The 23,271-nt window shown below is 42.3% G+C and overlaps 1 protein-coding gene and 2 long non-coding RNA genes across 7 annotated transcripts in view; 1 reads left to right on the top strand and 2 right to left on the bottom strand.

Moving 5' to 3' along the window:
• The first annotated feature begins 1,850 nt into the window (after positions 1–1,850).
• Positions 1,851–4,354, top strand: LOC113217725 (uncharacterized). 2 transcript variants are annotated; one of them, XR_008011777.1, is made up of 4 exons: positions 1,851–1,960; positions 2,827–2,894; positions 3,648–3,785; positions 4,245–4,354. It is a non-coding gene; the product is annotated as an uncharacterized LOC113217725 (long non-coding RNA). The 2 variants fall into 2 exon arrangements; XR_008011776.1 differs by lacking the exon at positions 1,851–1,960 and adding an exon at positions 2,123–2,231.
• LOC127750594 (uncharacterized) lies at positions 4,008–7,367 on the bottom strand. Its single transcript, XR_008011775.1, has 3 exons — positions 7,229–7,367; positions 6,583–6,650; positions 4,008–5,361 (listed from the first exon to the last, which is right to left on the bottom strand). It is a non-coding gene; the product is annotated as an uncharacterized LOC127750594 (long non-coding RNA).
• A 1,596-nt stretch (positions 7,368–8,963) lies between these two features.
• LOC113218444 (serine-rich adhesin for platelets) overlaps positions 8,964–23,271 on the bottom strand; it is a 23,513-nt gene continuing 9,205 nt past the window's right edge. Inside the window, exons 2-21 of one of the 4 annotated variants that reach the window (XM_026438807.2) lie at positions 22,473–22,662; positions 22,074–22,386; positions 21,836–21,981; positions 21,582–21,721; positions 21,370–21,497; positions 21,141–21,260; positions 20,235–20,396; positions 19,158–19,454; positions 18,395–18,623; positions 18,091–18,308; positions 17,746–17,994; positions 17,467–17,658; positions 17,152–17,353; positions 16,836–17,007; positions 16,467–16,740; positions 15,784–16,384; positions 15,309–15,582; positions 14,922–15,221; positions 13,840–14,820; positions 8,964–13,746 (exon numbers count right to left, since the gene is read on the bottom strand). In XM_026438807.2, the coding sequence (XP_026294592.1) occupies positions 13,309–13,746; positions 13,840–14,820; positions 14,922–15,221; positions 15,309–15,582; positions 15,784–16,384; positions 16,467–16,740; positions 16,836–17,007; positions 17,152–17,353; positions 17,467–17,658; positions 17,746–17,994; positions 18,091–18,308; positions 18,395–18,623; positions 19,158–19,454; positions 20,235–20,396; positions 21,141–21,260; positions 21,370–21,497; positions 21,582–21,721; positions 21,836–21,981; positions 22,074–22,386; positions 22,473–22,595 (5,559 nt within the window). In that variant the 5' untranslated portion in view covers positions 22,596–22,662 and the 3' untranslated portion in view covers positions 8,964–13,308. The remainder of the gene's footprint in view (positions 13,747–13,839; positions 14,821–14,921; positions 15,222–15,308; positions 15,583–15,783; positions 16,385–16,466; positions 16,741–16,835; positions 17,008–17,151; positions 17,354–17,466; positions 17,659–17,745; positions 17,995–18,090; positions 18,309–18,394; positions 18,624–19,157; positions 19,455–20,234; positions 20,397–21,140; positions 21,261–21,369; positions 21,498–21,581; positions 21,722–21,835; positions 21,982–22,073; positions 22,387–22,472; positions 22,663–23,271) is intronic. The other 3 variants (XM_026438808.2, XM_026438809.2, XM_026438810.2) reach the window with 3 other exon arrangements.

The raw sequence follows: 23,271 nt of genomic DNA, 5'->3' as shown, positions 1-23,271 counted from the left end.
CGCCCCGCCCCGCCCCGCCGCCGGCCCCATAACCTCCTTCCAGGAGCGTCACTGAGCAGGACGCTGCTGGACGACGGGCGGGACGGGGCGGGGCAGAGCGGGTCTGGCCTGACCGACCGGCGGCCACTCACACTCAGCCACATTGCTTTCTCAGCTGGGCCAATGGCCCCCGAGCGTACTGCGTGTACCGGTGTGCACTCACCTTTGCCGACTTGAGCATTGGCATCCGTGCCCGCCTGCCCACCGAGGAGGCCGCTCCCGAAGCGTTGTATCTTCTCCAGGATGGCGTCGGCATTCCAGGCACCATTCCCAAGGCCGCCCCACGAGGTTCCCCAGCCGGAGAGCAGGCCCCGTGGATGGTGACCGTGGCCGTGACCGTGGCCGTGGACGGCGCGCCCGTGCGGGGCGAGGCGATTGCCGGCCAGCAGCCTTGACAAGGACGGCACGGTTGGCCAGGCGGTCGGCCAGGCCAGCACCGCGGGCCAGCAGCCTGACGCGGCCAGCACGAGCAGCAGGTACAACACGCCCACGCTGCGACCAGTACGCCGCCGCAGGTGTGCGCCGCCGCCACCGGCACGCCTGTCCGCGTCCGAGGACGCCAGGCGCCTCTGCCAGGATGGGACTGGCGCCGCCCCCGCAGCTTCCTCCGCGTCCGCCGCCACACTGCCGCAGCCACACACCTCGACGATGACGTCGTCCTGGGCCATTGACACCTGGTGTCCTCTGGGCCGGCCGCGCTGCATGAGGGGGAGTTCCCCGGAGTGCTCCGGCGCGTTCAGTTTCGTCTGCCTCGTTTGGCTCTGGCTCGATCCGGTCCTCACGCGCACACAGAGTCAGGTCAACTGACTGCGCCGTCCAGCATCCTGCCCTGCCTGCGGCCTCCTGCGGCCAGGCGCTGCGCACCTGCCGGGCTCCGGTTGGGCCCGGCCCCCGGCCCGGCCGCAGCACCTCGAGCATGCCCGGAGCGCCGGGACGCTGGTGCCCCGGTTAGAGCGGGAGGTCCGCGAGGTGACCCTCAGGAGGACACCCTGACCCCGACTCGCCGACAGCGTGATCTAACCAACCGCTGTTTTAGTAGAATAAGGGATATAACGTAAATACGGTGAATGCCTCGATTTTATTGGCACAGCCACAGCTGTGCAAAGAATTGTTAAATAAAGATGTTTTGAAAAAAAAAGAAGAAAAAAACGAGACCGCCCGGAAAGCAGCAGCCTTTTTCAAACACGATAAAACTATTCTAGAGTCCCGTTAGAGTTTGTCCTGAAACAACGGGCAACGTCCCCTTTTCTCAGATTTATTCGGCAAATAACGGGAGCTCGGCGCCTGCGAGACTCGAGGTAGGCCACCCCGCAGTACACGCATGCACTGTAGGCAGAATGTTGCCTGCCCATCGGGCGCTGTGGGAGCTTGCACAGGCTGAACTTGGCAATTTCGTACAGGCGAATAGCGGACGTACTTCCTGGGTGATCCCTTATCGTTGTCCACTCCAGCGACAACACTGGTATTTGTAAGCCGCGTCCAAATCTGGTAGTGCCGAGATCGTCCGAGCTCCCGCGGACGTCATCGAGGACCTCCCGAGCACGCCGATGACACTCCCACGACAAATACGATTCGGCTCCAAATCCAAATGTCGTGTACCCGAGCTGGTGCATATTTCTTAAAGGTAGCAAAATATAATTATTATTAATAGCAAATCGCCCATAATAATAGATTATCATCCTGATCAATTCATTATTCACAGCTACAGCACTTCCCTGGCGTTGCCCCCTCAGCAGCCACACAACGATGCACGGGGCGGGAGGCATCCCCAAAGGATAACATCCCGGACAAGCGAGGCGGGATTGCCTACCCCAGGCGCCCTCGGACACAACTTTTCCTTGAGGTTCCCCGTAGAGCTACGGCCACATGTTGCATGTGTCCGAAGCCCTAAAGAATCACATCCTGTGACCACGATCTGTCGGTGAGTGTCGTCGTCTGATCAGAACTTCTTCCGTAATAATTGCTCCCGCTCTCCCCCTTTGCCGTGCCGCTTCCCCTGCTCCTCCCCTCCTCCCCACCCACCCCGCCCCGCATTTCCCGCGCCTTTATAGAAACGTAAATAAACAGTCAAAGTCGGTGTCACGATCTGCGTCTTCTTCTCGAAACCGATAACATCTACTCATTTAATTGATCATAGGATTTTAACCAGAATTTGAAGGTGGACATCGCCGCTTTTCGATGTTAATAGCAAGGTATAGTGCTTGATTGTTTCCGGTCCGGAATATTGAATTGTTCCATTCCGGTTATTGTTGTGGGAGGTTAGTGTGCTCCAGTGACTCCATACTTACACACAAAAGTTGTAAGTTATTTAATGAGACCGAGTAAATGATACCCGTGATGCTAACTTGGCTCACTGTCAGATTTTTTGAAAAGGTGTTGAATTAATGGGGTACACGGTACACTCCTCCATTCCATGCAGTATGCTAACATGCTATCTACTGTCAGGTCATTTGCAAATGGGTGAACTGTCTGTGTTGTTTCATATATCATAGATTTTACTCTATATTATTTCTCGTGGAATAGAAAACTTTATTACTTTCTGGTTAGGTGAAAACCGAGTGGTACTATTTGCGTAATCCCCCAAACCATCAATCAATGTGCGTTGCAGCTAATTTGCAGCTGCCCATCGTACTTAATGCTTGAGTCCAGTGCCAAATTAGTTATTTGAAAGACCATGGTCATTTAGAGACATATGGGGGGAGAGGCATTTAAAAGTGTATTGTATGAGTAAATTATATGTAATTAATAGTTAATGAACGCTAAAAGTACCGTTTAATATGATTGCAGGAACTCGGCCCAGATGTTCTTGACATGAGCAAGAGAAGTCTATGGAGTCATTTTACCCAAAAGAATAGGTGAGTTGACATGACCGCCAACGCTGGTCCAATTTGTCTCTGTACAGACAATATGAGGAGCTTCCTTTCATGTGCATCAAAGGGTGGTTTTGATGTGTTTTGTGGTGCCTTGGTTCTTTGTTGTTGATTTCAATCCTCCACCATCAAAATCAAGTCTAATTTGTTATCATTGAAAATGTCTTTTAAAAATCTTGCCAATTTGGAAAATTGCTGGAATTGGTTTGGATTGGTGGGGCAGCTAGACTCCCGTTGAAATCTGGACCCATCAATTTTGTAAATTTTGCCAAAAATGAAAAATTTGAAAATTGCTAGAAATGGTTGGGATTGGTCTCCCTTTGTATATCTTCGTCGAAATTTCACGCCGTCGGTCTATTTCAAGTGAGTTACGCCTGTTTTTCTTGTACCGGTTCGCCTGCAAGGTAGGCAGCCCATCTTACACTCCCTGCCAGATTCAAGAGACCCCCCTTAAAACTCAAGTTTCTCCGGACAGGGGTGGTTTCTGACAGAATCATAGGTAGTTTTGTGGTGCCTGGTTCACCCCTGTCGATTTGAATACTCCTCCATCGAAAACCAGACCCATCAATTCACAGCCTTTGTAAATTTTGCCAAAAATGAAAAAATTGAAAATTGCTAGAAATGTTTGGGATTGGTCTGGGAGAGTCATCATTGACCTCCTCTGTCGAAATTGCGTGCTTCTTGACTCTATTACATCCTGTTTTCTTCGACTAAAATCAACTCTTTGGTTTCTTGCAGGAAGATCGGCCTGGAGGTGTACCTGTCTTGGACATCAGCAAAAGCAGCCTATGTGTCATCTGCTGTATGCTGAGTTGCCGTCGCAGCACACAGCAGGAGGAATCGCTCCTTTTTCTCATGATCGCAGGAATGAATCTGGTAAGTTTTGACTTTCAATGTGATGTTAACATAAAATACCAGTACATTCTTGGTAGTCAGGTCTGGTAAAAGTTTATTTTGGTATTGTTTCTTTTTGGCGGTTACTTGTCATCTCTTTACTGCTTATTCTCATTCCATATATATGGCTTATTACTTGAGCCTAAAATATATAGTCGTGTTTTAATTTTAGTGCGGAACTGGAGTCAAATCATTAGTAATCACTGACAGTAATGCTGCTATTTATTTCATTTGTATGGTACAGTTGTAGTAAAATAAGAAGTGATGCTGGTCCTTATCCAAAGGGGTGTGCCTGGGCCTGGACTTGATGCTTACCACCTGTAACATAGAAAGTTCCTTCGATGAGTTGGCGTCACGAGTGATACCGATGGTCCAGAACATGTTTAAGTTGAACTCTGAGATAATTTGAATTTAACTTAGATTTTTTCCATTCTTTTTCAGGTATTTAGATTCGCCCAAAGTCACCAGCAGAAACAAGCCAGCTAATTGAGCAAGATGTATTCTCATAATGTAAATGATTTGAAACAATAAAGAATTCAATTACTATCCAACATTTTACATTATTTCATAGACCTGACTCTACGCTGCAGTAACTGTGGATGTAGTAGCAGACTGCCACCACTACAGCAGTGACGTCACGGGCGTCTCGGATGCAGCTCTCGTTAGCTGTGGAGGCAGTAGTAGACTTACTGCAGGATGCTGCTACTACCACCCCACAACCACCGCAGCAGCGCCCAAAGCACCCGTGACGTCACGACGGTAGCGGCGGCAGCCCGCTACTACCTCCACAGCAGCCGCAGCCGCGAGGAGCGCGGGGGCAGGGGGAGGGAGGGTTCGTCACACATAAGCCAGGACGCTGCTTTTTCGCTGTATGCCCGCGCCCGGGTGCGATCAATGCTCAGCAAATTGCGTCACAGCAATTTCACGCATAGTACGGTAACGTGATTAAACACCAATTGGGCCCCGTACAGCCCGCCTCATTGACGCTTGAGGTCAAGCGTGTCCCGAAGAGTGCACCGTTTGACCCACGGCACAAGGGTTTGCACGTTTACCCACGGCAAAGGGTTTGCTGACTCCACAGCTTGAGCGGAACGGCTCCGCTAGACCCTTCCACAATGTGGGTGTTGTCCACATCCCCACCACCACCCCCAGCCCTCGGGAAAATATAGTCGTCTCAGCATTACTTTGATCTCCAGGTTTTATGGGGCCCAAAGACCAAAGTAATGTTGGGAGGACTATATACTTTGTTTTATTTTTTTTTTAATAAAAGATTATCAATTTTTTTTGTACAAATTTTAGAAAATTTACAGGGGTAAATTATGGCATCAGGAAACTACCATAGGTTCTAAAGCACCCCTGTCGTGAAAAGTGACATTAAATGGCCAACAAAGTTTGGTGCCAGAGAGAAAATCATTCAAGCTTACTCAAAGAGACTTTACAAAAGAATAAAATAACAGGACCAGCTGTAATCACTGTGACGCCAACTCAACTTATATCTGATGATTCCATGGGCAGCACGGCTGATGTCCAGGACAGGTGCACCTCCAGGCCGATATTCCTGCAACAAACCAAAGACGCAATTTTAAAGTCGAAGAAACAGGATGCAAAAGAGGCAGGAAGCACGCAATTTCGACAGAGGAGGTCAAAGGCGACCCTCCTAGACCAATCCCAACCATTTTCGAGCGATTTTTATTTTTTTCATTTTTGGCCAAATTTACAAAGCCTTTGTGTTTTTAGCGAAAATTGATGAGTCCGGATTTCGACGGAAAAGTAGTCGATTCGACAGGGGTGACCCAGGGGACCACAAAACTAATTTTGGTTCCGCCAGAAACCACCCCTGTCCAGAGAAACTTGAGTTTTAAGGGGTGGTCTTTTGAATCTGGCGCGCGAGCCTGTCCGAGAAAAACAGGCGTAACTCACTTAAAATGGCCCGGCGGCGTGAAATTTGTGTTTTTAGCGAAAATTGATGGGTAGGGATTTCGACGGAAAAGTAGTCGAATCGACAGGGGTGACCCAGGGGACCACAAAACTACTTTTGGTTCCGTCAGAAACCACCCCTGTCCAAAGAAACTTGAGTTTTAAGGGTGGTCTTTTGAATCTGGCGGTCAGCGTACGATGGGCTGCCTACCTCGCAGGCGAACCGGTCCAAAAACAGGCGTATCTCACTTAAAATGGCCCGGTGGCGTGAAACTTCGGGTATATCCAGTGACCGATTCGACAAGGGTGACCCAAGGGACCACAAAACTACTTTTGGTTCCGCCAGAAACCACCCCTGTCCACAAAAACTTGCGTTTTCAAGGTGGTCTAATCTGGCGGGCAGCGTAAGATGGGCTGCCTACCTCGCAGGCGCAGGCGAACCGGCCCAAGAAAAACAGGTGTAACTCACTTGATATGGACCGGCGGCGTGAAACTTCGACGCAGAGATTGAAAGGACCAATCCCAACCATTTCCAGCAATTTTCAAATTTTTCATTTCTGGCCAAATTTACAAAGGTATGGGTCCGGTTTTTGAGGGATGAGTACATGAATGGATAGGGCCCACAAAATTACCTTTGCTTCTGTCAGAAATCACTCCTGTTCACAGAAACTTGAGTTAAAAGACATTTTCAATGATAACAAATCAGCCTGGACTTTGACAGAGGAGGGTTGAAAGCGACAACAAAGAACCAAGGCACCACAAAAAACATCAAAAACCACCCTTTGATGCACATGAAAGGAAGCTCCTCACATTGTCTGTACAGAGACAAATTGGACCAGCGTTGGCGGTCATGTCAACTCACCTATTCTTTTGGGTAAAATGACTCCATAGACTTCTCTTGCTCATGCCAAGAACATCTGGGCCGAGTTCCTGCAATCATATTAAACGGTACTTTTAGCGTTCATTAACTATTAATTACATATAATTTACTCATACAATACACTTTTAAATGCTTCTCCCCCCATATGTCTCTAAATGACCATGGTCTTTCAAATAACTAATTTGGCACTGGACTCAAGCATTAAGTACGATGGGCAGCTGCAAATTAGCTGCAACGCACATTGATTGATGGTTTGGGGGATTACGCAAATAGTACCACTCGGTTTTCACCTAACCAGAAAGTAATAAAGTTTTCTATTCCACGAGAAATAATATAGAGTAAAATCTATGATATATGAAACAACACAGACAGTTCACCCATTTGCAAATGACCTGACAGTAGATAGCATGTTAGCATACTGCATGGAATGGAGGAGTGTACCCCATTAACAGTGAGCCAAGTTTGCTTCTCTCATGTTTGCATCACGGGTATCATTTACTCGGTCTCATTAAATAACTTACAACTTTTGTGTGTAAATATGGAGTCACTGGAGCACACTAACCTCCCACAACAATAACCGGAATGGAACAATTCAATATTCCGGACCGGAAACAATCAAGCACTATACCTTGCTATTAACATCGAAAAGCGGCGATGTCCACCTTCAAATTCTGGTTAAAATCCTATGATCAATTAAATGAGTAGATGTTATCGGTTTTGAGAAGAAGACGCAGATCTTGACACCGACCGATCTTTACTGTTTATTTACGTTTCTATAAAGGCGCGGGAAATGCGGGGCGGGGTGGGGAGGAGGGGAGGAGTAGGGGACGCGGCACGGCAAAGGGGGAGAGCGAGAGCAATAATTACGGTAGAAGTTCTGATCAGACGACGACACTCACCGACAGATCGTGTGGTCACGGGATGTGATTCTTTAGGACTTCCGACACATGCAACATGTGGCCGTAGCTCTACGGGGAACCTCAAGGAAAAATTGTGGCCGAGGGCGCCTGGGGTAGGCAATCCCGCCTCGCTTGTCCGGGATGTTATCCTTTGGGGATGCCTCCCGCCCCGTGCATCGTTGTGTGGCTGCAGAGGGGGCAACGTCAGGGAAGTGCTGTAGCTGTGAATAATGAATTGATCAGGATGATAATCTATTATTATGGGCGATTTGCTATTAATAATAACTATATTTGGTTACCTTTAAGAAATATGCACCAGCTCGGGTACACGACATTTGGATTTGGAGCCGAATCGTATTTGTCGTGGGAGTGTCATCGGCGTGCTCGGGAGGTCCTCGATGACGTCCGCGGGAGCTCGGACGATCTCGGCACTACGAGATTTGGACGCGGCTTACAAGTACCAGTGTTGTCGCTGGAGTGGACAACGATAAGGGATCATCCAGGAAGTACGTCCGCTATTCGCCTGTACGAAATTGCCAAGTTCAGCCTGTGCAAGCTCCCACAGCGCCCGATTGGCAGGCAACATTCTGCCTACAGTGCATGCGTGTACTGCGGGGTGGCCTACCTCGAGTCTCGCAGGCGCCGAGCTCCCGTTGTTTGCCGAATAAATCTGAGGGAAGGGGACGTTGTTTCAGGACAATCTCTAACGGGACTCTAGAATAGTTTTATAGTGTTTGAAAAAGGCTGCTGCTTTCCGGGCGGTCTCGTTTGCCAGATCGGTCGTATGCAACGCAAAAAGCAGACGTGAATTGTGGGTTTGCTGGGGTCGGATGAGCAAAGGGCTGCATTGTGTTGTGGGTGGTAGAACGTCTTCAGTGACGCCATCTCGCGTAAGAATTCTTCAATGAGGTCCTATTCACGTGACCCATGTCCATGTCTGACTGCCGGCAAGGGCTCCTACCGGAATTTCAGGAAAAGATCATGGGGCACTCGCAAATTTCTTTCTTTTTCGACCTTGAGCTTGGCCTACGGTTTCCGAGATATTTCGTATTTTCCAATTTAAAAACGAAACATTCCTTGCGCTGCGCGTCCCTTTTTGTAAACTGAAAATTCTGGGTGTCCGGTAGGAAGTCAACCAGTCACCGGACCCCAAATTCTCTCCGGTGATCCGTTTCGGAGGGAAGGTGAACTTATCCACCTGCTGCACTGCCACTGCCCTTCAAGTGTATAATGAGCCGGAGCCCATTACCCAGCCCATGGCTGCGTCTGGAGCGGCCGGCTGACCGGGCCACCTTCGACTGGCCCCGCACCCGTCCCCTCCTCAAGGTCGTTCCCCTGGGCCCGACCCTACCTCACCGATGAGTCCTTCGGCGCCCTTCGGTGAGTAAGTAAGAGAGCGCACTGGACTACGTGACCGCAGTCACGTATTTCGAAGACGAGGCCAGATGCAGGAAGGAAAAACTATTCGAGTGCTGCTTTAACTTTATTTAACAATCAATTGTTTAGTGTAAACTTTGCATGTAAAAACAAAAGAACAGAAAACAACACCCTAAGGAAAACATCAGATATTCCAATGTTACACATGCCCTGTGCCAGACTGGACCATACAATGAATGAATGAATGCATTTCATGCAAGATATCAATACTAAAGCTGTATGCTCCAAAAGGAATAAAGGAAGAAAAGAGATTAGCCATACCATAACAGCATCAATTAACTATAACATGCATAATTAACTATAGGGGAGGAACACATTTTACTTGGTCTCCCAGGTGGACAGTGTCCCCAAGGCAATTATTAAACTAATTCATGAACAAATTATCCTAGTACACCGGCAATCCAACTATTTGGCCTACTTTCTGATAGCACCGAACAAGCTAACTGTACAAAAAAGTACAACATTAATTTCCATAAAAATGACAAAACATTGAATTTATACCCATTGTAGAATGTGAATGAGAGAACAACAGATACAAAAGAAGACCTTTACAACCACAATCTTAAAAGATTTACTGAGTAAGCAAACATCAAACTAGGGGCCCAAACACCCTTCCATTAGCTAATTTCATTCACAAACTTTGAAAATTCTGGATTAGATCAGTGACTCTTGGCTTTAAATGTGAAAACAAAAAAGAATGAATTAATTTCAAGGATGGAATTACAATTGTCTTGCTAGACCTGCAACAAGATGTAGATAAAATCAAAATTCAGAATTAAAAGGGAATTCCATAGAAAGAAATAATGCCAAACTAACTATACAGTTTGGGGAACACAAGCAATCAGCACTTTAATAACTTTAACAATTGAAAAATGTAATACACACTACTAATAAAAGAAATAACAGGGAAGGAAAGGAAGTGGCATAAAACGCAACAAAGTGAAAAGTTTGCCAACAATTTGCCAATATGCGATATGTGTGTCAGCATTCTAATCTGACTAGCTTTTTGGTCAACCCGTTTAAATAAATAAGTTGACCAAATCTGAAGAAACACTGTCCACAAGTGCAGCACAGGGCACACAAAGCACGTCATGGTCTTTTGATCTGATGTCGCAACAGATGTACAACAGTACAAAGTGGTACTTTGGTACAGTTCAGTACATACATATTATAACATATGATACACATAATATCTGCAGATCCACTGCTTACAAAGCAAGAGTAGTAGAACTGAGGTAATATACATTAAAATGTACAATACTTAGCAATGCCCTATAATAGAACCCCACCAAGCTCTAAACAAAGTGAAGCTTCGTTGTTCTATTTGTTTATTATTCTTATAATTCTTTTTTCTCAAAACACTAGGATACGCTATATTTATATACCCATAAATAACATCATAAATATACATATACAGCAATAATATATATGTATACTTACAAATACATACATATTTTTATATCAGTAAAGGAGAAAAAAAACTTTTTTATAAGACCTAGAACCATTGATATGCTCTGACCACTGGACCAACAACAAACATCACCAGAATCAGATAAAGCAGCCATTGGTAACAGTGGACTAAGAGAGGCTCTCTAACAGCTGCACAGAGGAACATAAAGACTACAGCCTAAGAGGTTGAATTCACTAAACTTTGTACACGATCATGTTAAATATGAATAAGGAATAGCAAAGTATCATGAAGTAGGTAATAAGGTATCTAAGATCTTGACTCATTTGCAATGTAACAATTTCCTCAACATAACCAACACACATCAGGATGTAAGCCTCTCCCTTTAATCCTGATTTGGTACAGAAATTCCTCACCAAACAATAGCTACGCCAAAACTCAGTGCATTTTAAACCATTAAAGGAACTAAACATGTCTCTACTTCTGGATTTGGGATTTATCCATGTCAAGTCTCCAGTTCTAAATGGTAACTTACAAGTCAAATAGCTTTTCTTTCTTTCTTCTTTTTCTTCTTCTTAAAAACTAAAATGCTTTACTAATCAATAAAAATATATGTGATGATTTGGATAGATTGATTTTTTTTTTTTTTAACTTTACACCATTGTGAGGTTTAAATAAGCTACATACCATATATGCGAAACAGGAAAAATATTGTTCAGAGCAATATGGGTAAATATCAAGTTAAGACATACAATAATTTAAGACAATTTTGCAATCAAAATACTTCCCAGCAGGGAAACCGAAAACAACCCCCCACAAAATTCTGTAAGAAGGTTTGCACTTAAAATCTCATGAGGAGATCCAGCACTCTGAAACTCCCATAAGACATTGCCAGTAACAAAAAAACAACAACAAAAAAACACGCTAAATTGTAGAAACTTCCTTCATAATGTAATGAATAACAGTCATGACGCAATGCTTCTCAAGCAGGTAAAATGACTCAGTAGTAAATAGACTGTTCTATAAACTTTGAATGAACTGAGAAATTCTTGTGGAACAAAATCAATAAAAGCAAGTGATAAATAAAAGTCTTCTTAGGTAATACAAGGAACATTATTTATTTAACGACATTTTCAAATGCAACTGTATCAATTAAACTTGAAATTAGAAACTAATAAATAAGAGAATGTAACCAGCACTTGGAGGTAAGTACTGTTTTTAACTGTAAGATTTCAATGTAGAAATTGCAATCTAGAACACAAACCTGAGCTGTTTGACTGTATAATCATCTTGTTTCAAGCTATTCCTCGTTTACCATAATGACAGTTTAAAAAAGAATGAATGCTATGTTCTCACCTTAAAACAAAAATGTTTTGAGTCGAAAATGGTCAATACTGAAAATGATCATAAAACCTGCTATATAGAAATACATATTAAGTCATTTTTAAAACTAGAACTGTGAAAAATCATGATTCTCTTAAATGATAAAGTAAAACCAAAGGCATTTCAGAAAAGAGTAAAATTATTATTTAAAGAACATACTGCAGTAAGTTTTTCAAACTGTACAGTACAGTATTTTTGAATAGTAAGCTAAGAATTATGACAAACCAGAAAGAAGTTTGTAATAAAACTGAATGAAAAAAGGTACAGAGCCATGATTTGCCTATTAGCGATACATAGAAGTAGATACCAACACTGAACAATATTAATCTGAAGCATGAAGCAATTTCATCACAATGGTGCAACAGAAATTTTCCATGTGAATAATGGAAATAACAGAATTAATAATCAAGATCATTCACAATTGGATTGTGAATAGTAATTACCTACAGTAAGGATTTTTGGTGAACCAAATTGAATGAGTTTTCTTACTTAACTAGTTATAGCAGAAAATAATAAGACAGCTCAAATTATATTACAATGCATTTTAAATTTCATGAAAACAGTAAACCCACACATACACATGCAAGTCATTTTGAAAATGATTTCATCAAGGTCAGGATGACAAAGCCAACCGCAAATTTTAAAGCAAGTGCCTCAGAATAAGAGGGTTAGAAGATTGAAGTTCAGAAAAACTAATGAGCCTTGCAAACCTACTCATACTTGCACACAGATACGCACACAAACATACAGATAGATAAATTTAGGTAATTATATGCTTACCCTAGGTTTATTTTGACTTGCACACAGAAAACAGAGATGATGATGAGAAATTGAACCACCAGGAAAGCAACTTGCTAAGACATCCCTTGTTTTCTTTACTGAATCTAAAACCACAAGCAAAATTGAAATACTCAGGCATGTCATGTTTTACACTTGTTAAACTAACACAAAGAGAAGTTGAAAGAAGTGACAGGAAGAATTTCCACTTTAGTGGCAGTGACAGCACAGGTTAATATGGGTCCTTTTCATAAAAGTCTGTAAACAAAACGGCAGTGAAAAGCACTCTCCCATCATTCCTTGAAATCAGCAAGAATATAACTTATCCTTGGAGGAATGTCACATGAAAGTGTTCATCCGACTTGAAGGAAATGAAGTATATAGGAACATGTTGATTAAAATAGTAAAATGTTGAGTTGACAAGCACAAGGGCATTCATATATAAAAGTCTTTCTTTTGTTGGAGATCTTAGGCGCCCTGTATGTGCAAAAGTAGTAACACAATAATCTCATTCAGTTTCAGATTACATCATAAAGTAAAAGCTTCAAAAAATTCAGTAACTACAATACATGTTTTAACCTCTTGTTCAATTGGTAGGGATAAGCATCAAGACATCACAAAACTTAGATTCCAACTTAAGAAAATATATAACAACTGCAATACCAATCCTTCACTATCCTAATTCTTAAAATGACTTAGAAGAAGCATCAGGTTAAAGTCTCCTTTCCCTAACACTGAAAAGAGTATGAGTGTGTCAAAAGTGACTTTAAAAAGTAGAACAATCTATGGTTTATAAACTGGATATCACTGCTTTACACTCTTGGCAGCACTTAATTTCCTGAGGTCTTCACTTTTTTCAAAGTCAATCTGGGCATAAGTGAAGGTTCCTCCTGGTGGATTGGGACTTGGGGAGGAAGTGGAAGACTGTGACTCGCTGAGTGATCCTTGAGTTTTCAAACCTCGGGGACTTCTGATGGAAGAATCATCAGCTTCAGAACCTATTCTAAGGTCAAGTGAAGCATAGTTGATTTCCCGCTCAGCAGTACGAGGAACTGGAGAAGCACTTGAAGGCACTGGAGAGCATGACAAACTGCGCTTTTCAGTCAAGGCAAGGGTGGAAGAGGATGAGGCTTCGCCGGAGGTTGATGAACTAGAAGTTTGTCTGCTTAGAGATGTAACTGAATCTGATATTCTGGATTCCTCTGTCTGACTTGCATCACTAATATCACTTGATAGTGAAACCTGCCAAGAAAGAAAAAAAAAGGGATGAAAATAAAGTAAAAAAGTTACATACAAATATTTCAGAAGGACTATTTGTGTTTCAGTGTTCCTTACCTGTCGGCTTACAGAAGACTTGCTTGGACATGATAACCTTCGACTTGCTGGAGTATTTGCTTTGTCATTTGTACCAGTACTTCTAGATTTGCTACTTGTAGGTGATACACTGCCAGTTGAATATTTCCTTATTAAGAGTTGACTATCTCGACTTGCAGTGCTGGAATCAGAGCCACTGGACATTTTCTTCTCCCGTAAACCTCCACCAGACGAAGTACTTGCTGGACTTATATGACTTGATGATCCTTCACTGAATGGACTAGGGTTTGGGCTTGGACTCGGACAAGGGCTTAAGTTAGGGCTTGAATACACGATTGGTGTATTTGGCCCTGCCTGAGACAGTTGTCCCAATGATGAGGTAGTAACTCCTGCTGCACCGTCTGAACACGACTTATTTCCATCTACTTCTTGTTTAGTATTGTTCAGAGCAGATTGAGTATTTTCTTTACTTGTGCCACTTGCACACAAGTCAGAATCACAGTTTTGAAGCTTTTTCTCTGGAATAGTACATCCCATAGACACTTGGCGACCCAATGACAACATTGATGTACTTGCTGAGGATAGATTTAAAATGTTCTGAGGTTCACTTGCACTTGTAGGTGATAAGTTATTCATTCCAAGTAGTCCAGAGACCGTAAGAGGTTTTGAGAGGGGTCTGGAATAATCAGTTGGGCGAGATGGACCTGAATCATTGTCACTTGAGAATTTGGATCCAATTCTGCTAGAACATAATCCCATTTTCTTTTGGGGTTCTACTTTCCTTGAAACTGTGGAAGACCCAGGGCACATAATTGCATAGTCCCCAGCATCATCTGCACTGTCACCTTTGAGACTTGTATCTTCTGAGTCCGAATTTGGATTGAAATTAACATAGTCATGCTTTGGTGGGTCCTGCTTGTTACTTGGAGTGGTAGGGAGCTTAGGCTCTTCTGCGTGAGGATATGATAATCTTAAAGTGCCACTACTCATGTCAGCGGGAACCTGAATACAAGAGCTAAGCTTAGTTCACATTTCATCTTTTAAAAAAACAACAACGACATCCACAGCTAAGAATAGATAGCATAATAGAGGGCACATCTCACCTTTTCCAATTTATCAAAAGAAGTACTAGGGACTGTCACCCCAGATGGAGAGTCTGATGAAAATGGCTTTAGTGGAGAACCAGGAGAATTCAAACTAAGAGGAAATATGGTTGAATTCGATCCTGTGGGGGTTGTAAGATCACTTGCAGTACTTGAGGAATCTTTACTAGATTTACGGTTCCTATTTCGTCCGAGGGATGAAAATGGACTTGTTGAGGGAGATTGAGACTCCAAACTAGTTGCAAGGGGTAAGAAACCTGGTGGTGCTTTAGGAGGAGTATCCATCACCATCTTTCGATTCTGGAAGAAATAATATGAACCATGAGGAGCTGGATAGAAGATGCATTGATCTTAATTGCTTTGTCTAAGAATACCACAGAAACAAACCTGTTGCGTTTGTTGAATATTGATAGGTTGAGACCTTAACTGATTTCTCTCCCTTTTAGTTGATCCTTTCCTTTCCCTCCGATTCCTACTTAGAGAACCAGATCCTCCAGACATGAGCATGTAATCATCATTTGATGTGGATCTTGGGGAGTCCAGGGATGATTTCCGTGGTTTTTCCACTTCAGACTCATTAGAGGGCTTCCATCCCATTTCAACATAACCATCAGTGGCAGTAGGTCTGTTCAAATCTTTACTTTCTGAAATTGATGTTTTCCTAGTAAAAAAGTTACAGATCTATATTAGTAACAACTCTGAATGACATTCTAAATCTTTTAACACCTTGAGTCCCAAGGTATATGCAACTTATTATGGCGATATGTGTCACCACAGCACTTGGACAAGTAAAAATACTATAAATGAGAATTTTAGCAAAACTAAAATTATAGTCAAATTGACTTCAATCCCTAATATTTACCTTGGTTTAAAGCTCATATCCATGTAGTCTTCATTATTTGATGCAGGAGGCAGATTATTTTGTTTTCCTGAAGACGAACTACCACTTAATGTTCGGCTTTTCATTTCAACATATGGAGCAGTATCTGAAGGTGGTTTTGATGCACTAGATGTTGCTATTACTGGCTTTGATGTGGCATTTGAAGGATTCATCTCTACATATGGACTAGACACAGCCATTTTAGCCATTTTAGCAGCCATGCTAGAAGCTGAATTATTGGTAGCAAGGAGAGATTGTTTGATGGGGGGAGATGGAGTAGTCATGGGGAAATTTTGAGGTTTCAGTTCTGATATGCATGACATCCTAGTGACTGCAGATCTGGGTGACGCAGTTGATCGACTAGGTGGAGACCTAGCAACATTGTCTGGAGGTGACCTGCCAATAGCATTAGAGTAAACACTTCTCAAGACTGATGGCTTTGGAGGAGATCCTGGTCCAATTGAATCATACGCTCTTGGAGAACCCATATGAATGCCACAGACATCTACACCTTCAGCAGTTGAGTATGAAGATGCGACCGATGACTGAGAAGAATGATGACTTGCTCCTCCTCCTCCTCCAGCTAGAAATAAAACACAAAATTTCAATAGTAATTCTCACAATTAATCCAAAGGTTATAAAAACACTCATTCATTAATTCTTACATGGAACCGATAGTCGATCTCCGGGGAGCATGCTGACATACTCATTCACAGTGGTTGACTTCGATCGCCCCCCTGGTTTACCAGAACTCTTGCTATTTCTAGTGTTCTGAGATGAGTTTGACACAGATGGACTGAAGTCCATTTCCATTAAATCATCCAACGGGTCTACACTAGAATGACTACCACCAAGAATGTGTCTATTCATTGGTGAACTAGAAAGAGAGTTGGAAAGGATGGGAGCACTTGAAGATTTTTTTCCACTTCCAGTCTGTTGCTGAAAATATACACAACAAACATTATATGTGACATGAGTATGGGTACCATAGACCACAGATCATTTTGATAGATCAATGTATTTAATGCTCATACCTGCTGTTGTTGCCTCTGTTGACTTATTAGATTAAAGTGCCCTCCAGACTGTCGAGTAGCATGAAGGTCATGACCTAAAGGTCGTGACATGTATTTTGAGCCCGGTGCATTTCGAGAACCAACAGAAAATGCTCGCACACGAGAGCAATCTGTTTGATTGACAAGGTCAACTCTGAAAAAAAAAGAAAAATAAATAAATGAAAGAGCTTATCTACACGCTTAGTGTCACCAATTTACTTTAAGAAAAAAAAAAACTATAACAAAATGATTGAAGGTTAAAAGTTTATCAACTCGGTATTCAAAACCGAAAAATCACCTGTTTTTCTTATTTAAACTATCAGGTTTAGAGCCAACAGAATAGCATCGAGTAGGTCTTTCACCAATTTCCTCTTCCTCAGATGGAGTCAGATAAGAGTTAACCTTCTCAAGCGGATACTCTGAGAAGCGCAGATCTGTGGAAGGAGTGCCTGAAGTAATGGAGCAAGAACTGGATGGTGACATTTCTCCATGATGAAAATCTGAGATAAAAATACAATGTCATTAGTTCAAACTTATAAAAGAAGGGAAAGTAGTAAGGATGAAGACATAGAAACTAAAAGTACAACTACTGTACTATATGTACTGAAATTACCGTCATGAGCATCAGCATGTGAAGGATCCATATCAACATAACCATCATCAGTCTGACTTGGTGCCATTGGCACATAACCATCTGGAGTTTCCTCAGCTAAACTACTGGTCCGGCTGTGATTAGCAGAACTAGGTGCAGTGTGCATTTGCTGAATACCGCGGTTGTAAAATGAAACATTTCCTGGAGCATTCCCTGGAAATAAATTACAGTTACGTATGACACGATGGATAATTAATCCTCTTACTAGGTGACATCAGGTGTTAGGTTGCCAGCCAGTACCTGGACTCATCATCATGTAGTTTCCAGGCGGTTCCATGGGTGAAGATCCACATGGACTATTCATTTCCATGTAATTTGAATGAGAAGGTGAAGTGCCTGTGTTGAGGTTGCTTCCCACAGTGCTTCTACCAGGAGAAAACTTTCGACTGGGTCCTGTGTGAGGTTGCTGAATTGGCAGAGAGAGTGTTGCCGAGGAACGATCCATGGGCATATAGTTGTTCATCTTTTCATCGTCACCAACACCGGAGTCTGAAATTTTTACATACAAACACAGATGTCATTTCATTTGAATCAGAACCTCTCCTAAAACCGAATAAAGATCAAATGGACTAGGACATAACTTACCAAGTCCGCTGGGACCATTCCAGTGAACATAGTCGTCACCACCTTGATCGTCACAGTTTTCTTCTTCAATAGGAGACTCAGGAGTCAAAGGATGGTTTGAAGCAAATCGGCTAGGCATGCTGCTGAGAGTAACATCACTGCCATCGACCCAATTATCACCTTCATCAATTGACAGTGAGGAACCTGCAGAATCTGTAGAACATGCTCCAGATGCAGGGCTGAAAATAAATATTTTCTCAATTATGCTAAGGCACAACTAAATAAAAGGAGTTATTTGGGTTTGATGTTTAGTTGCAAAACTGACCTGACAGGACTAGATGCAATGACAGGGGGAGAATGGGAAATCCCCCGGATATACATTGAATGAGGTCGATGGTAGGCAGAAGAAAAATGAGAATGCATGCTCCTCCCTGGGGGATGATGGGGATGATGGCCATGGGAGGCCACAGGCCCATGAGAAAACGTATGATTCTCACTTGATGTACGAACTGACGAGGGTAAGCTGTCAGAGCGATCTCGACCAACAGACGAACCTGCAACATCATCATTATCAGTAGGTTAAGAAGAAAAAGATTTTAAAAATATCAAAAAAGAAACAAATTTTAATTTTTTGGAGTAAAAAGACGGCAGCAAACATAACAAATGAATGACTAGGGTGTCTAAGCCCTGTACTTTACACCATGCAGGTGTGTGAGCGGGCTTGCCTACAACGTTGCTCATTGTGGCATCTTTTGGCGGCGAACGAGTATGCAACCCAACCACAAGCCTAAATGTGGCACAGTAACAGCAACAAAAAGTATAGGAGGCCTGTGTGACACCCTGTCCTCTTTATACCACAAATAGCAGAGCACATCTCCTGACATGCATCAATCATCAATCTTTCAGTCATTATCATAAAGGTAACAATCAAAGACAACAATAACTCTCAAGGGTAGAGGATACAAGGGGGTGGTAAAGATGTATATAAAATGGATACATTACTCTATGAGATGAATGATAGTCTAACAAACAACCTAGACATTGATATACATACATAGTGCTAGAGGTGCTTTGCATGCAATACGTACAATGTGCACTGCTGAGGCTTGTGCCGCTGGCTCGTTGGCCTGAGTGGCTGTGGCCCAGGCCTAGGCCTGCTTTGGTGCCTGCACTTCCACGGCGCACCGAGGTGGATGGGGGGAGGGGCGAGAGGGGGAAGGAATAAGTACGCTGGTGGTGAACGAGGAGGGGAGTGGTGGTGGATCCAGCCGTCCCCATCCCCGTCCCCGCCCCCGCCACGGTGCACGGCGCAGGTGCACCGCCGGCACTGCCCTTACACCCTGATGACCAACAGCCTGCAGCGCCTGGTGTACTAACTGACACCGCTGGAAGAAGCACCCCTTGTGTCAGAAGACGGAGCAGTCAGAACCCCCAAAAGCAACACAAAGTCCAAACCCAAAACAAAGTAAACCGCCCAAATAATAAGTCAAAAAAGAACTATTAGATGAAAGTTTTAAAGAAAATGTTCAGAATAAGTTTAACAAAGAAGTGGTCTTCAAAGTACGACTACAAATCAATTCTTGTTTTAGAATTGAGAGCATATTTACAGGATTTAAATCTTTGAGAAAGGCAGATTACTTTGTTCAGCAAACCTCAGAGCAAGCAACATTTAAATGAAAGAAACCCATTCACAACACAAATTGAGCAAAAATTAAATAATTAGATAAATAGATAAAAGAAATAAAATAAAAAAAGGCAGCAATTGCTAGTGTGTGAAGCATGCTTTGGCTTCCTGCCATGCGAACTTGCCAAACATGGAACCATAAGCACACGGCTGCGACATTATTAAGCTATTAGCTCAAATACAATAAAGCTACAGTATACAGTTTAAGAAGTCAATCTTCAAGAATCAAAAATAATATACTTGGCTAGCATATAGGAAGGGAGAAAATACTATGTTTTGGAGGAGCGTTGGTTCCTAATTAGTAGCTAGACCAAAATTTTGACAAGATAGTACGTATGTACTACTTGTAAAGTGTTGCAGCATGAAAGGGACAATTTCTTTCAAAAAATAAAGTTTACACAGAGAGTTTTTCTCCACTAAAGTAAAAGTGGAAAGGGGAGGTTAACACAATGCATTGCGCAAGTGTTCTAATTCAAACTACCTGAAACTGAATGCCTGCGCCGGTTGGGGTTTGGTGGGACATTATTGTTGACCCTGCACTGTTGTTGTTGATGGTGTTGTTGCTGTTGCACACATCGCTGGGATAACTGGCAGTACAGGAAATTATATGGCACGCTTCCTGTCCGGCTAAGGGCTGACCCATCTGCAGGAATACAACAAATGACTCCAACCATATGCTCAGCCCCATACATCTGAAGGAATAACAATAGGGTTCCCCTCTCGAAAAACATGCATTTGAACACACATCCCATTCATACACATGCCCAGAAGCTATCCCAGATTTATATGAAGCAATTTGTGAAATACAGACATGGTCCCCAGGTGTTGATTTGAGTAACCTGTTCTAAAACTTGACCTACAGGCAGAGATGTTACAATTGAGAATAGTTTCCTTGGCCATGCCCTTATTGGGTAAATTTTTGATGGAATGATAGCCAAACATAAGCAGGTAACACTGAAAATACGTAGACATCAACTAAGCTCTCACAGGATATAATAGCAACCCTATCATGCTCTAAAGAGCCAAACATGCTTTAAGATTAAGCAGGATAATTAGAAAAAGAAAAAAAAAAGGAAAAACTGTAAGCCGTTTAGCAAATTGATTTCAAAATTTCTCAACTATAATTTTAAAAGAAATGGCCACCACAAGTAATTCTATCTAACTGCAAACTGTGAAAAGAACAACAAACACAAAGCAGCCCATGATGCATCCAATTGCTTTCTTTGGAGCAAAGTCAGTGGCAAAAACAAAATTCTATCCTAAATGTTGGAATATGATATAGGTATGAACTTATGTATGCAAAAATGCATTTTGGTCATGGTAAGTCAAATGAAATCGGATTTGGAATAGAGAGTAAAATAGCTCTTAATAGGATGAAGAAATTTACCGTGATCTGCTGTCATAAATCTTCCTGGAGCTCTTGTCATTTCACAATATGAATCGGTGTTTGACATATATCCAGATGAAGTCTCATTAGTGCTGGCATGTGCAGAGCTTCGGGTCTCTTCTGTAAATTAAGTAAAATCAATATCAAAACAAAATGTAATTGAAATTAACACAGCCATTGGTTGGAGGTTAGAGGGTTACAATATATTAAAATTCATAGGAAAACATACCATGGTTTTCAGTCACAGAATTGTTATGTCTCCTACTTGACACGGTAATGGGTCTGGATGACTCACTTACAGAGGCTGAGCGACCAATCTGTCTAGAACTGCCATCATCAACCCTTGTCCTCATTGCACTGAAAGAGATAGACAGACAGATAAGAAAAAGGTTCTATAGACTAAAAAGACACATAAAAATTGAGCCTTGAAGAAATTCTCACTCTATGGCACGGATGATTTCCTGAGCTATCACAGCATCCTCGGCTTCCATCCAAATTTCCCCAGTACCAGTCACAGCATTCCTTCCAACTTCCATCCGGAAGAATGATTCAAGACTTCCAAACGACCTGATATTTTGGAGCTGCAAAGTATAACAGAAACACAGAATTAGCAATATTCTATTTAAGGTAAAGAGCAGCACAAATAATGTTCATAATCTTCAAACAAAATTAATTGAACATTGGAAAGAACTTACCGGAAACTCAAGAACATCCTTGGAGCCATCTGGGTAAATTTTGACTAGACTTACTGTCCTCCCAGTTAGACATAGATGGTATGGTCCATGGAGGTTTCTAGTAGCACCAAGGCCTCTATTTGCAACGTCCACTTTCCAAACATGTTCTAAAAATATAATTTAGTGAGAAACATTGGATACATTCCCCAAATAAACAAGTAATAAACAAAATAAGCAAGAACAAGAAGAATGTGCATACCAAACACTGGTTTAGGAGTTTCTCCATCAGTGACATCATCACCATCTTGGAGTGTCAATAAGGCTCTGAGCCAAGATTCTCTCTCCTCTTCAGAATCCAAAACAATGCAGAAGCAATCATCCCTTGTGTACAATGCAATAACATATTTTGATTTCATATCATTGCGTTTATTTATGTTAAAGCATGCTTTCAAAGATATACTGCGCTTTGGTTGCTGCTGAGCTCTAAATTTTTTCTCACTGTCATAGTACTCTAACCGTGCTGGGTAGTCAGCTGACTCACATCGAAGCACAAAGTACTTTCTTTTATTAGTCTACAGAAAGAAGAGACAAGGACACATTAAGTCACACAGGCAGAAAGAAAGCAGTGACGAATTTTAAAATCTGGTAACAGTTATACCTTCAGTTTCTTCAGATTGCCTGTTTTCTTGACCTCGCCCCGGTGTCCCAATAAAAGACCCTGGTTTAGCGAGGCCACCGAGGACGTATCGCCAACAGGCGAAGGAGTATTCAAAGATGACATTGTACTTTCTGTACGTCATCCATGAACATAAAATTGTAAGCCCCAGAAAAGGCAAACATTCCAGCATCTGATGAAGAAATGTTGCTATTATTTTCAGATATTATGAGCTTGCATTATTTAACCAGTTGTACGTAAGTGCGTATCAAAAGTAATTTCAAAATAAAAACATTGAATCATACAAAACTGAAAGAGTTTTTTTGGAGTACTATACACAAATTAGACCCAGTGCAAATCATAAAAAACTTGATATTTCAATTGTTTTCTCTCTGATAGTTGTAAAATGAAAATAAAGGAACGTAAATTAAATTGATATGTTTAAAAAATGGGCATTTACTTTACGAACATTAAACTTTCAGAGTTCCCTTTGACCGTTTGTTTGGAAACATTGTGATCAAAACAGGTTAATAACCTTATTTAATAACCATACCCTGACAATATCAACAGCATCTTTAAAGCAAACTGACCTTCATCAAAGCATGGTTACAAATTAAAGTGTTTTACAGTTAGACTGCAAATATTGAAGGAAGAGTTCAGAAGGCAAAGTTGTTGGAAACACGGTAGTGCACAGACACCAAAACATAACCAGGATGTTTAGGGCCACCATAACCTCACACTCCACAATTTTGCTCAATCATTACTACTTTTCGTGCATGCTAATGTTCTTATAGCACAATAA

This window comes from Frankliniella occidentalis, unplaced genomic scaffold, assembly GCF_000697945.3.
Source record: "Frankliniella occidentalis isolate FOCC.00 unplaced genomic scaffold, Focc_3.1 Scaffold218, whole genome shotgun sequence".
NCBI classification, from domain to species: domain Eukaryota; kingdom Metazoa; phylum Arthropoda; class Insecta; order Thysanoptera; family Thripidae; genus Frankliniella; species Frankliniella occidentalis.
Note: the sequence above shows the minus strand (reverse complement) of the source record. Positions and strands in the feature narration are given on the sequence as shown.